Source organism: Danio aesculapii, chromosome 7, assembly GCF_903798145.1.
Source record: "Danio aesculapii chromosome 7, fDanAes4.1, whole genome shotgun sequence".
NCBI lineage: Eukaryota > Metazoa > Chordata > Actinopteri > Cypriniformes > Danionidae > Danio > Danio aesculapii.
This window is the reverse complement of record NC_079441.1, coordinates 32,948,624-32,962,565: the sequence shown is the minus strand read 5'-3', so window position 1 is coordinate 32,962,565 and position 13,942 is coordinate 32,948,624. Positions and strand designations below refer to the sequence as shown.

General features: G+C 36.4%; 1 protein-coding gene across 1 annotated transcript; it reads left to right on the top strand.

The window, feature by feature from the left end:
* The first annotated feature begins 4,140 nt into the window (after window positions 1-4,140).
* On the top strand, window positions 4,141-13,881 carry muc15 (mucin 15, cell surface associated). The gene is made up of 4 exons (XM_056461692.1): window positions 4,141-4,248; window positions 8,219-8,942; window positions 12,135-12,317; window positions 12,445-13,881. Exons 2-4 carry the CDS (start codon window positions 8,228-8,230, stop codon window positions 12,564-12,566), a joined length of 1,020 nt encoding a protein of 339 aa, XP_056317667.1. The 5' UTR covers window positions 4,141-4,248; window positions 8,219-8,227; the 3' UTR covers window positions 12,567-13,881.
* Window positions 13,882-13,942: the final 61 nt, after the last annotated feature.

Here is a 13,942-nt window from a genome sequence, read left to right as displayed (position 1 = left end):
GGCCTCCTCCAGGCATCAATCAGCAGTGAAACATCAGTGAAGCAGGATGCTGAGCTCATGTCTGAGGAAAGACTCTCTCTTATTATCTCTCTCTGCCTTTCCTCCAAATCTGGAAGCATTTTAGCTCTGGATTCTCTCTCGTCCTTATTTATTCTTGCTTGCAGTCACGTGCCCAGGAGGTGAATGTTTCTTATTCTCCAAAAGAAAACGAGTAGCTCTAAGCCCTGATCGTATTTTGAATCACTCACCACATGCCTTTAAGTGTTTGCACAATTTGTTTTGTTCGCTGAAACCATCTACATGTGTTCACCATATCAAGTTAATGTTGCCAGATCTGCAAATCAAAAATTGTTGTTGAATTGTTTTTACCTGGAGGTTTTGTAGGTCAAGGCTTTATTTGTTCAGTTTTTAGAGACTGTGAAAATAGTTTTCAGCAGCTCATTAACCCACATGCACAAACACTAATATTGCAAGAAATGATCTGACCTCTTAACATCTGTGGTGTATTTTGAAGCACAAAATGTCTTATAACAAACTCCACACCGCTGCTGAGGAAATTAATCAATATAATCCTGCATCTAAGATGGTCTTTGACTGGGAAGTTAAGCTCCACTCCCACATTTTTCCAGGGTTTATGTAATAGCGTGATAAACGGAAAAGCAGCTGCTGAAAAGGTTGAAAAAAGTAAGGAGGAAAAAAAAAAAAACCTGTATGAGACCGAGGGGAGGAGAAAGGGAAAAGACTGTGGTCATGAAGTTTGGGTTCTGATGGCTGGCCAAGAAGATCCCAGCTGTAACACACCTTTATAAATCATTGTATGTCTGTTCTTCTTTAATAATATGTTCGGGGAAAGAAAGTGTCTTTTGTTTCCTTTGAGGCCTTGCAGGTTAACTGAGGTTTTTGAAAATGTTGTATGCCTATGTTAAAAATAAAGGTTTCGGAGGGGGTTCAGGGCTGGGCGATATGGCAAAAAATGCTATCTCGATAATTATTTTCCATATTGAATGATAACGATATATCTTTCGATATAAGTTGTTAATGCTTCCAGATTTAAAAGAGTACTTCAACAATGACTGAAGCCTCAAAAATAAGAGGGTCCATTAAATGGCATAACATTTTCGGCTCTTAGATCAATATAGAGTAAAAAAGTCCAGAGCTTATTATTGTTATTGGCATAAATTTTATTGCTATTCGATATAATATTGTTTATCGGCCCAGCCCATAGAAGAACATTTTAACATTATTATTTCTAATAATCAATTGCTCAATGGCCTTTATGTAAAAATTCAGAAACAGATGCTTTTAGTGACAATGATAAGTGAACTGCAGCTGGCAACTTGTTACTAGTGATACACACGTAGAGTACAATCTCATTCAGATATACCATCTCAGATAGTCACTGCGAAGGTTTTTGTCTTTGATTGGAAGTAAAACAAACAAAAAATATATATTAAAAAAGCTTTGCAGTGATAAAACAGCCATTTTGGGTTCACCAAAGTGCATTTTAGTAACAATATATTTCTGAGAGTGAATACTATTTTAATAGTGTAAAAAACAGCTTTTCTTTTGTCAAATGGAAAGCCTCTGTGGATGTTAAAAAAGCAAATCATATTTTTTTACAAAAGCAATTTTCTCCATTATAATGAACCTTTTATTTTCAAAGAAGACTTGCAGTGCACAAACTCACATATTCTACAGCCTATTGAAAACACTCAATCTCTTCACTTGTTCCCTGACAAGTGCCTTTTGAGAGTGCAGTCAGTGCACTACCACATGCAACCTCCGGTACAAAGAAAACACCCACACTATTGGATGGGTGAATGCAATAACCATCCATTAAGCATCCATTTAATTATCCACTAAATAGAAATAATGTATATGATAATCATGCAGCATGATCTGAAACGGTGCATTTGCAGCCAAGGAAAGTAAAAAACTGTAAACAGTGTGTAAAAAGCTACTGAAGTGCTAAAAGCAACAGCACGGTTGTAATCATGCTGTTGTTGAAATATCAAGCAATTAGTACTCTTCTGTGGAATTTAACAACACGGCCGTTTGATTGGAAGAGAAAGAACTGCCACAAACATGAAACTTTCCATTCACTGTCTGAATTCAAGTATGCTACAAATTAACATGACTGTTTAGTTTCTCCACTAACATCAACATACACTCTTATCTAAACCCAGATATATTGAAACACATTATGACCTTCAAATCAGGGACCGGTTAGATATCCCAGAGGCTAGTCCATGCAGAACATTCCAGCACAACAAAACATTCATCCAATATTACTTTATCTTAAAGTCCTATTTTGTTTTGTCCTCCATTACCATGAAATATTTGAGGGAAAATTTGCGTTTATCTATTATAAACCTTGAGAGAATGATCTTGTTTTGCTGTCATCAAAATTGTTTGGCCTTCATCTGCCTTTACGATAGAGCATCACTCAAGGAGTTGAAGCTGGATCAGTGTACAGCTGCTAATAATATTTCATGTATTGTGATCATTCGCATTAGACAGAGTCACTTCATAAGTCTGTTGCCTCGCCATTCATCAGCTTCTTCCAGCCAAATGCAGTTCACAGCTCCCTCGTGAGGTAAGAATAAGTCCCAAATATCCACACTTTTGCTGGAGTAACTGTGTCTCCTGTCATACAGTACATGGCAATGATCGCTTGATTTTTTATTCAGTTTTCTTCAATCAGCTGTAAAGTCAGCGCTTGACAGCTACAAATATATATGAAGGCCTGTAGTTTAATAGTCTGGCCTGTGGGTATCAAGCTTTTATTCTCCAGGGACACTTTATGACTCAATTCCATTTTATTCATTTGAATAGGAACCTTTTGCAAACTCTCCAGTGCTCATATAAAGTGCTAAAATGAAAACACTTGGAAAGAAATTGCCTCATTTAAAGGGTCAAAAAAGCAAATAAAGTAAATGTGATGCTGGTTGATCCCACTAAAAGAAAGTTTCCAGTGAAAAACAGCCAACATTGCCAAGGGGTTTCTTTTCTTTTGTCATGTATTGAGGCTCGAACCAGCGACCTCCTTGTTGTGAGGCGACAGCAGTACCTACTGCGCCACTGTGTCGCCCTTGTTGCAATAATGTTCTATTAAAATATCTAAAATATGTGGTAAATAGCATCATAGTCAACACGGTGGCTCAGTGGTTAGCACTGTCTCCTCACAGCAAGAAGGTCGCTGGTTCGAGCCTCGACTGGGTCAATTGGCATTTCTGTGTGGAGTTTGCATGTTCTCCTTGTTCTCCTTGTTCATGTGGGTTTCCTCCAGGTGCTCCGGTTTCCCCCACAAGTCCAAAGACATGTGGTATAGGTGAATTGGGTAAACTAAATTGACCATAGTGTATGTGTGCATGTGAGAGTGTATGGGTGTTTCACTGTGATGGGTTGCAACTGGAAGGGCATTTGCTGTGTAAAACATATGCTGGATAAGTTGGGTCATTCTGCTGTGGCGACCCCTGATGAATAAAGGGACTAAGCCAAATCACATTTAGTATCAATCAGTTGCTCTCTTTAGGACAGAATGAAGTTACTCTGCCCTCTGCTGGTCCCTTGTTGAAAAAGCAAGTTGTTTTACCAGACTCTACTTTCATTCAGCTTATGATATTTCACAGCTTGTTTAACTATACACTATTTTCAAGCTCATAATTAACCAACAAATACCACTGATAACCCTAATCTTCCTCAAAAGGACATGCCTAAAACTATCACGAACCCAGTATGATGCAGTAAAGATGCAACCTCTAACCCCTTTATGACTAAACACATTCCTATGATGCATAAAGAACATTAAAAATGGCAAAAATAGCATGTTTCCATTCCATTTTAGGCCAGATGAAAGCAGATTTGTGCGACCTGTGTGTTCCCATAGACACGGGGCATCGGAGGAATGCTCATGGGCGACAGATGCTCCTCCCTTCAGGGAATATCATTTGCTCGGGGACTCCGATCCCCCTCTCCAGGATAAACCTGTGCTAAGTGACAAGGTGTGTATTAGTGACGTATAGCTGGAGATTGACATTTAGTTTCAGTCTTCATGGCAGCTGACTCACATCACTGCTTTATTTGCTTGTTCTCATCCAGGAAGTGTGATGCAGAGGTGTGGTTTCAGGTACACATTCAGGAAAGGCCAGTTCCCTGATCCCTCCCCTCGCCTCTTGTCTCTGGATGCACAGTTTCTGAGCTCTCAGATGATTCTGTTTCAAGCTGAGCCCAGCAGTCTGCACTCAGGTGAGCATTTTTATTTTATATACACTGAAGCCTGTTGAGGAATATTGCTCTGTTTTAAAATTCAGCTGGCCTGGTTTGGTGTGAAATGGGGTCTAGGTATTAGATATCAGTGGGGTGAAGGCAACTGAAATTAGTCATCCATCAAAGAAAGATGCTAGGATTAGGTGAATCATTTCAAATCATTGGGATGCTTGACATACTTGCTCAGAGGTTTAATACCTAAAAAAATCACTGATAAAATCTGAATAACCTAAAATTAGTTCAGTGAAAGAAATATTGCACTGTTTGCGTTTAAAGAGATACTTCAATCAAAAATGGGAATTCTGTCATCATTTACTCATCTTCTGTCTGTTTGAGGTGCTCTCGTTCGTTGAACTCAAAGGAAAATATTTCCAAGAATTTTGGAAACCTTTAGCTTCTATAGTAATTTTCCCTATAGTATGGATGTCAGTGTCTTTCCTTAAAAAATCTTCTGTGTTCAACAAATAGAAACTGGAACTAGTTCAAAAAATTGAACTTGGAACCAGTTGATTGTATTTATATGGTATTTTTTTTATTTTATTATATTATTATTATTATTTTTTAAAGGTGAATTATCTCTTTAACCTAACAGACACTTCTCATCTCAGTACTTAGAGTTGCTGTTTGTTGATTTTGTCACAAACTTCTAGAAAATACGTGTCACTTACGCATTACTAAGAAACCTGCTCTGGCACATTCTCAGATCATTAATAGAATATTTTCCTCCAGGATGTTTTAAAGAGTGTCTATTGGCATTTTTGTGCATTCACGTCATTTCTAATTGAATAATCTAATTTAAAACAGACATCATTTTACTGTGACTTTTATAACGATTTAGAATCATTCAGGTACACGTGAACTATGTTTTTAAAAATCATAAATTAACAAAAAGGTTATTTTAAACTATGAAATAGAAAGTAAAAATCACATTTAATAAATATTTAAAATTATGTTTACAAATAATCAACATCTGCATGAAACATAAAATGTCACTGATTTTATTATTCGGGACTTGTGGAGCTGCGCATAGATGGATTTGCTCTTCAGTGTTTAAACTTTCAGCAGTGAAATTTAAACCACACTGGACTGAACAAAACTTAACTTCAACTCTGAAATCTGGACTTTACTAGAACTGTGTTAAGCTGCTTTGACACAATCTATATTGTTAAAAGCGCTATATAAATAAACATCAATTGAATTGAATTAAATTGAATTTACTCAAATACTTTCATTTAAATAACAATATTATTGTATAATCACAGTTGTTTTGATGTTTGGCCTCAATAAATAGTAGCAGATAAACTTGCCAAACAGGAATATCTGAGCAGTGACGTTGTGATGAAAATATTCATTCAGTTGGTCACCTGAAGTTTAGGTGTGTCCATTCAAAAGAACATCAAAATAATAATAAAAATATCAATTAATTCATAACTTTCATTGCACGCCATCTAAACGTCTCATCAAAAGTAGAGTATTTCTAGAAGTATTTGAGAAGAAGTCGCTTTGTTCTGGTTTGATTTACCAAAAAAAGGCATTCAAAATGTGTATCTAAATTTAGTTTGGGTGTGTACAAATTATTCCATACAAACAATTGAGAATATTGTTGCTCACCTTGTGTTACTGCAATGCAGTAACATGGTTGAATGGTGTATGTTACACTTGCATCAAGAGGGCTTAGATACACTTCAGTGAAAAGGACTGAACAAAGGACTGCTAAAATGAAGTTTCTCAGAAATAGACCGAAGAGCACTTTCATTGTGTAGATGAGAGGCACCTTAGGTTTTTGCTTCACTCAAATGTTGATTGATTTTTCTAGCTATGTTTTGATTGATACCAGCTTTAATAGTACAGTGGTAAAATAAATATAATGTTACTTTTATACAAGATTTTGGTTTTACTTCCACATGCTTTAATAAACAAACAGAGAAAATATGATAAAAACAGCATGAGGTAACACCATCTGAATATTTGAAGTTATACCCAAGTTCAAACTAGAATTAAACAAATATTGGATAACCACCCTACACCCATAAACCCATTGGGAGGAATGACAATACATTTCTGTCAATAAATCTATGAAATCAATAGAGATAAACAACAAAACAATAATCAACAAAACAAATATAGTAAAATATATTATTAATTCAAATGAAATCAAATAAGTGCAGGGTTTTGGCTTTAATTAAGTAAATGTATCTTATAATTATGCTTAGACTGTACAAATACTAATGAAGATATATAATGCATGCAACACCTATGGAATTACTTTACAAATTTAAAATCCACATGAACTGGAAGTTGCTGAGACCTTTATTTCAGAACTTCAGAATATTAATACTGATACTGAAACTGAATATTGAATAGAGGTGGGGCTTTCTTTTTGAGTATCATTCCTCATATCATGGTTAAGAATATTGTGGCTGAAGCTGTCAAACTGACGTCAATATTGAAGGGCTGCCACTCCAAACACGGAAGTAAATCGTCAAACGTTTTACTGAATTAACTTGTATGGATTAATTGTTCACTTTAATTCAGTTCTGGTGTTCTCTGCTCTTCCACTACAGTCTGTCCTATTTTTTAATTTCCAGACCTCCAATATGGGACTCGAGACAAGTGGCGCACACAGGTGACAGTAGTTAATACTAACGCTACTGGCCTTAGTAAAACTCTTACAGCTCTCGACCCCACCCTACTTGCTACACTTAAGCTGCGGTCACACTAGAGTTTGAGCTTGTGAAATTTTGTCGTACGGTGCTGCGAGAAGGGGCGGGATTAAACAAGATGATTAGACATTTAAAAAAGCGAGTGATTGGTTTATGTTTTAAATTTCTGTCCAGAGAGGTCATGTTTTGATCTTCGATTGGTCTCACGCACTCATGTGATGCGATTTCGCAGGTCACAGTTCACCAAGCTTGAACTTTCCAACACACGAACTGCGAAACTTGACGCGCGACCTTGAGTTTTAGGTCTGACGCATATACGTGCGTATGAATGGAAGTCTATGGGGAGAAAAGTCCAGTGTGACCGCAGCATACTATAGCGCTTTTTAAAATAATTAGTATTTCAAAGCAGGTTTAGTTTACAGTACATTACATTACAGTAAAATCAGAAAATTTGTTTCAGTTATACAGTGTAGTGTCCTTCCAAAAAGGTGAGGTCTATGTGTATATACATGTTTAATGATGTGTATTTGTGTATTAAATGTGTGTTGTCCTTGAAGTCTTCGAATGGTTGGCATTATCTCTTCAGTTATTGGATCTGTTTGGAAATTGTTAAGCTAAATATTAACAATGTGCACTAACAAAATAAACTTTATAAATGTTTATTTGATCTCACACTGAATTTCTGCTATAGGGTATATGCACAACTAGTGTTTCTTCCCATGCCGATAAACTTCCAGTGAACAGTTAATGTGACTTTTTAAAATTTTATATGGTTCATTTTACAGCGTCGATGTTGTAATGTAATTACAATGCATTCAGTTAAATAGACCACAGCATTCATTTAGCTGTTCAAGCATAAAACGAGATGAAAAGCGGTTTTCACGCATGCACCCGTCAGGATCAGCGGGCTAGCGCAGAAACTCCATTGAAATAAATAAATAATGTTCATATTTTAAAAACATGGCACAGGAAAATGTAATTTAATGCAGTGCTTCTTGTACAATCTGAGACCCACTTTCTATCATATATCAATCAGGAGGTGGAGATCGTTGATTTTTAAAGAAAACAAACCTTAAATGCGCCTATATTGTAACTGCATGCAGTTCAGCGGAAGCGCTTGACCCAGGTTACTACAAAATCAAAAGTCCTTCTGTATATACCCTATTTTTAACTTTTGGAAGAGCTAATTAATGTTTGAAAAAAAAAACTTATATCTGCACAAATCCTGTTTTGTCACATTTAAAACAGATACGCACAGTCACAAAGTAACTTTTTTATTTTGGCAGGAACCGAACATGAAATCACTACTGGCCATCACACTTTCACTTCTCTTGATACTTCAGTCTTTCCAACAAGTGTCTGGTGCTATACCCAAAGAATGGGAAAGAAGCAATGAGGCAATTGAAGACAATGAAACACAGCCATCTAGTCTGGAAACCACTGATCAACCAATGGGAGGAAGTATGGAAGACACAATAAGCATTGAAGACACACAACCCTTCCCAAGCAGTTCAGAAAATGAAGACCAACCAATTGACCAATTTTTAAGCGGAGGGGAATCCCAGGAGCAGAATTCCACACAACTGGATCAGAACCTGGATCAGTCTAGTAATGAGACAGAGGAAGGCAGTTCTGAAGGTCTGGTTTTTACACCACCGCCTTCTTTGATCCCATTTAACTCAAGCACTGAGATGTCAAATACAACAGCAGAATCCAATGAAACGCTCAACGCAAATACATCTGCTCCTAATAGCACAAATATCACCCCAAAACCTGAGAATATCACCACTGAGAGCAACTTCGAGAAATCGGGTTCTGAAAATTTGACCACTAACAGCACTACTGAAAGTCCAGCCACCACAACAGAAGAGGTCAGCATCCAGAACAAAACTACAGAAAGTCCAACTGAAGCTCCAACTGAAGTCCCTGAAAACGCCACAACACCCGTCCTGGACAATAAGAATATTGAAGCAAACCTGACTATTGACACCAGAGAGAGTTCTGAAAGAGGTAAGACTCACATATCAGAACTGCTGAAGAATTAATAATGAATGCCAATTCAGTGGCTGAAGAGTTTTATCATGTGATATTATGATTCAACAAGAAAGTAATCCCTTGTGAATGTGTGAGACATTGGATTCATTAGTCAGTAGAAGGAAATAAACAAAAGAATAACACATCATGGTGAACAGTAAAACTCTGCCATCATTTCCTGACGTTTCACTTGTTCAAAACCTGTTTGAGATTCTTTCTTCTGTTAAACACAAAAGAAGATATTTTGAAGAAAGCTGAAAACAACCATTGACAACCTTTCTTTAAAATATCGTCTTTTGTGTTTAACAGAAGAAAAAAACAGTTTTGAAACAAAGGGTGAGTAAATAGTGAGCATTTTTGTTTTTTACATTTTGGGGTGAACTACCCCCTTAAGACAATACATGAAAGTAATATGGTAAGAAAAAACAATCTGCTTTATCAAGAAGCATAATGAGCTGTTTGTACAGCAGAAAATAGATGGAAGCAATTGACTCTGGAGACCAGAGATGTTACATTTACAAATTTATCTTACACCCTGCTATTACATGACAAATAAGGTTAATAAGCACACAAAAGTTCAAAATATCATTATTTTCATTGTATGATCATTCATTTTCACTCTTTTCATTATTATCAGTCATTATTTTTTGTTTTATTTACATTTAGTTTTTTATGTACTTTTTTGAAAACGAAGAATACATTAAGTCAGTCAGAAATTATGCCATTAAGAATGATACAAAATATTTATTTTTCAAAGCAATGGTGTCATTTCAAACTTTCTATTCATCAAAGATGTACTTTCTTTCTGTTCATCAAAGATATATTAGTAGCACCAGTGTTTTTAACATTGGTACACTGTAAAACCCAACAGTCAACTTTATCAAATGAAATGAGTGTACTTAACTCAAAATTGACAGAAAGTTAATTCTACTCAGTGTTGAAGGCAATGAGTTCATTAAATACCTTATTCCTTCAACTTAAATGGAGTAAGTTCACAGTACTCATATAGATTAGTTTTTTAAATGGTTTGTCGCAATTGGTTTCCTCAAACAGTTTGAGTTGCCTTAACTCATTGGGTTTTACAGTACTCAGTATTTTTACAGATTTACAGATGGTAATTTTACAGTATTTTACAGATTTGAGTTCTCTTCATTTATTGGGGTTTACTGTGTTCAAATTGCTTCGTTTACGCAAATGGATTAAGTTGACAGTGACAGTACTCATTAGGATTAGTTTTTGAACTTAAATAATTTGCTGAAATTGGTTACCTCAACCGGTTTGAGTTACCTTAACTTTTTGGGTTTTCAGTGTAATGATAAGAGTCATTACTTGAGCACCAAAGCAACAAAACAATGATTTCCGAAGGATCGTGTTACAATGAACAATGGAATAACAACCAAATTCCCTTTGTAACGACTGATGAAAATTCAGCTTTGCCTATGTACCTGACTCTGAAACACAATAGATGCTCTCTAAATCTGGGACACTGATAGTGTTTTGACCTTTTATATGCAGTATTTGACTCCCCGTTTCCATAGTTGACAAGGATCACAAATGTTTTCATTTCTTTCCTCAAGCTAACCCTCATTCTCAGCTTCTCAGTTCAGTCATAAAAGCCATATCTGCCGGTGTTCCTCTATGTTGGGTTGGGTTTCGGGCTTTGTTTGTCGTCTGCTCTGGGCCAGGGTGTCTAGTTACCAACACCTCACCTTCCCTCACAATAGTGGTGTTCACCCCGCAGTTACAGGGAGGGGCTCCTTTCCAGGTCACATGTGGCCCAGAACACCTGACACTGCTGGAGAACAAATTCCATCATCTTTTTCCTGAATACAGCTCTAATCAGTCTGTGTCCCAACTGTCCTGGACTGAGCAGAACAGGGGTTATTTGCATAGTCAAAATCAGATTTTTTAATTGTTACAAAACTGTTTGAGTTGCCCTCTTTCAAGATATTTTGAAAAATGTTGTTAACCAGTAGCCATTGACATCCATAGTACTATATTTCTACTATGGATGACAAAGGCTACCAGTTTCCAACATTCTTCAAAATATCTTCTCTTTTGTTCTACTGAATAATAATTTATTATTTTACATTTATGAGTGAACTATCCCGTTAAGTACACCAATTAATTGCTTTTGAATGCAAAAACATGTTAAAACATTTTAAAAACATGTTAGCAAATAATAAAATGTAGCCATGTGTTTCTACATGCTAAAGTTTTGTTTTGTGTGTATTCATGTTAGCAACATGTTAAAGGAACAGTTTCACCATTTACTCATCTTCAAGTGGTTACAAATCATTCATTCATTCATTTTCTTTTCGGCTAAGTCCCTTTATTAATCTGGGGTCGCCACAGCGGAATGAACTGCCAACTTATCCAGCATAAGTTCCAGCTGCAACCCATCTCTGGGAAACATCCATACACACTCATTCACACTCATACACTATGGACAATTTAGCCTACCCAATTTACCTGTACCACATGTCTTTGGAACAAAACATGCTATTAACATGCTAATTCATTATAACTAAATGTTAAAACATCAGCTGTTAAAACTAGCTCAAAACATGCCATGCTAATTGCTAACATGCTAATTAATTTCATTCATTCATTTTCCTTCGACTTAGTCTCTTTATTCATCAGCAGTCGCCACAGCGGAATGAACCGCCAACTTATCCAGCATATGTTTTACACAGCGGATGCCCTTCCAGCTGCAACCCAGTACTGGGAAACACCCATACACTCTCACGTTCACACACATACTACACTACGACCAATTTCGTTTATTCAATAAACTAAACCAGGGCCCCCGGAGGAAAGCCCACGCAAACACGGGGAAAACATACAAACTCCACACAAAAATGCCAACTGGCCCAGCCAGGACTCGAACCAGCGACCTTCTTGCTGTGAGGCCACAGTGCTAACCACTGAGCCACTGTGCCATCCGCTAATTGTTTTTGTAAATTAAAACCTTTAAGCTACAGCAACATGTTAACAAACTGCTAAATAGGGTAATCATTTATTTTTTGCTCAGTCTTTCTGCTTAACCCTAAGCTCCAGAAGTTTGTTAAAAGTCTAGGTTGTTTTAGCATTGTTTTTACTGAGGGCCATCTTTGGATAAAGAAGTTTGTTTATTTGTTAAAATAAATATGACATTGGTCTTTACAGGTTCATCCTCAGATACAGTTACGGAAGTTTCCAAGAACAAGAATGGGCAGGCATGGGCTGTTGTCCTTATCCTTGGCGTCATAGTGGGAGTCATTGCTTTGGGAGCTTTTATCTTCCTGAATCGCAAGAACAGAAGAGACTTCTCACACAGCAAACTGGTGGAAGAGACGTCACCTGATCCAGGTAATAAACAATCCTGGTATCCTTTGGTTCACTTTGAACATAATATCTGAACATTCTTTAAACATAATAGAGATTTTTCCCCACTGGAATGTCTTATACTCTTATTGTTTGTCTCATCTTTTCAAAGTTCTCCGACTGGATAACAGTGAGCCACTTGACCTGAAGTATGATGGATTTGGATACTACAATCCAGGACTACAAGGGGACAACATCCAGATGACCAACTTTCCACAGGGACGTTCAAAATGAGAACATCCCTGTCTGTGATGCCAAAGACACTTTATTTAATGTTGAACCCATGTGAAGACAGAAAGGATGTAATTAAGGAGTGATTGTCATTTTTAAGTGATTTGCCAAATCAATCACAAGGCAATTTTACATAGCTGAAAAATCAACACAAGTTTTAAACTATAAGTAGTGCATTTTCTTTGGATGCAATAGGCTTTAGAAACTGAAATTTCTGTGTACTTGGCAGATTTGTTGAAATTGCAAAGTATTGGACTGTATTTCTATTTTTCCTGCTTATCACATGAAGAATTGTTGTTTCATGTGAAACTCTGAATGTTTCTCTCGAATTTTCTAAATGTCAGTATGCAAGATAGTGTGAAATAAGCAGCATTATGTGAAATAATCAGCAACTCCTCTATACACCAATGTTTTACTCTAGAAGAAAATGTCAGTGAAGTGGTGGAAGATTGGCTGTTTGACATGTCGAGTTTTCTGGCCTAATAATTCTCTTCTGAGCCTATAATTTATGAAGACGTTTTTAGTTTACAAGACCTTGATGTTAAAAACTTGATAGAGAATTAACACGATGGGTTCTCAGATTATTATAAATAATAACATGTTAAAACTAGATTTGTCTCTGTAAAACAGTATGTTATTTAAAGTATTGGAAGATTGTTGTTATTGGTGAAAGGCAATATGGAAACAGTTCATTTGACTAATATTAATAATATATCATATGCTGATGCTGCCTATGTATATACTGGACAGAACTGTGTAAAATAACAGAGTAAAAGTCACAAAAAAATTAAGATTCACTCACCATTTACTCACCCTCAAGTGCAATAGTCTCAAACTCAATTCCTGGAGGGCCACACCTCTGCATAGTTTAGCTCCAACCACCTCTATCTCACCTTAATAGTCAATAGTAGCCTTGATCACCTTGATTATTTGAATCAGCTGTTTGATTTCGGTTAGAGGAAAACTGCAGCACTTCAGCCCTCCAGGATTCGAGTTTGAAACCTACTGTATGCCCAAGTGGTTCCAAACGTTTATGAGTACAAAAGTTAAAGATGTTCAAAAAATATGCCTACTGGTTTATACCATTCCTAAAATTCAATCCAGTTTGAAACAAGTGGAGGTTGAAGTACCTGACAAAAGTTTAATTTTTGGATGAACTATCCCCTCAATATACCTATAACCATATTTTACAAACCAGTTGTAAATGTTTTATTGCACGCGTATGATATGTTGCCATCTGATACCATTAAATATGGAATGTTTCTTCAAATAATTTAATACAATAAAAGTGTCTGTGTGATATTTTATTTATATTAAATCCTTCTTTTGTTTGTTTCATGGACAGCCATCTTTCCAACCAGAATCACTGGTCTGAAAAC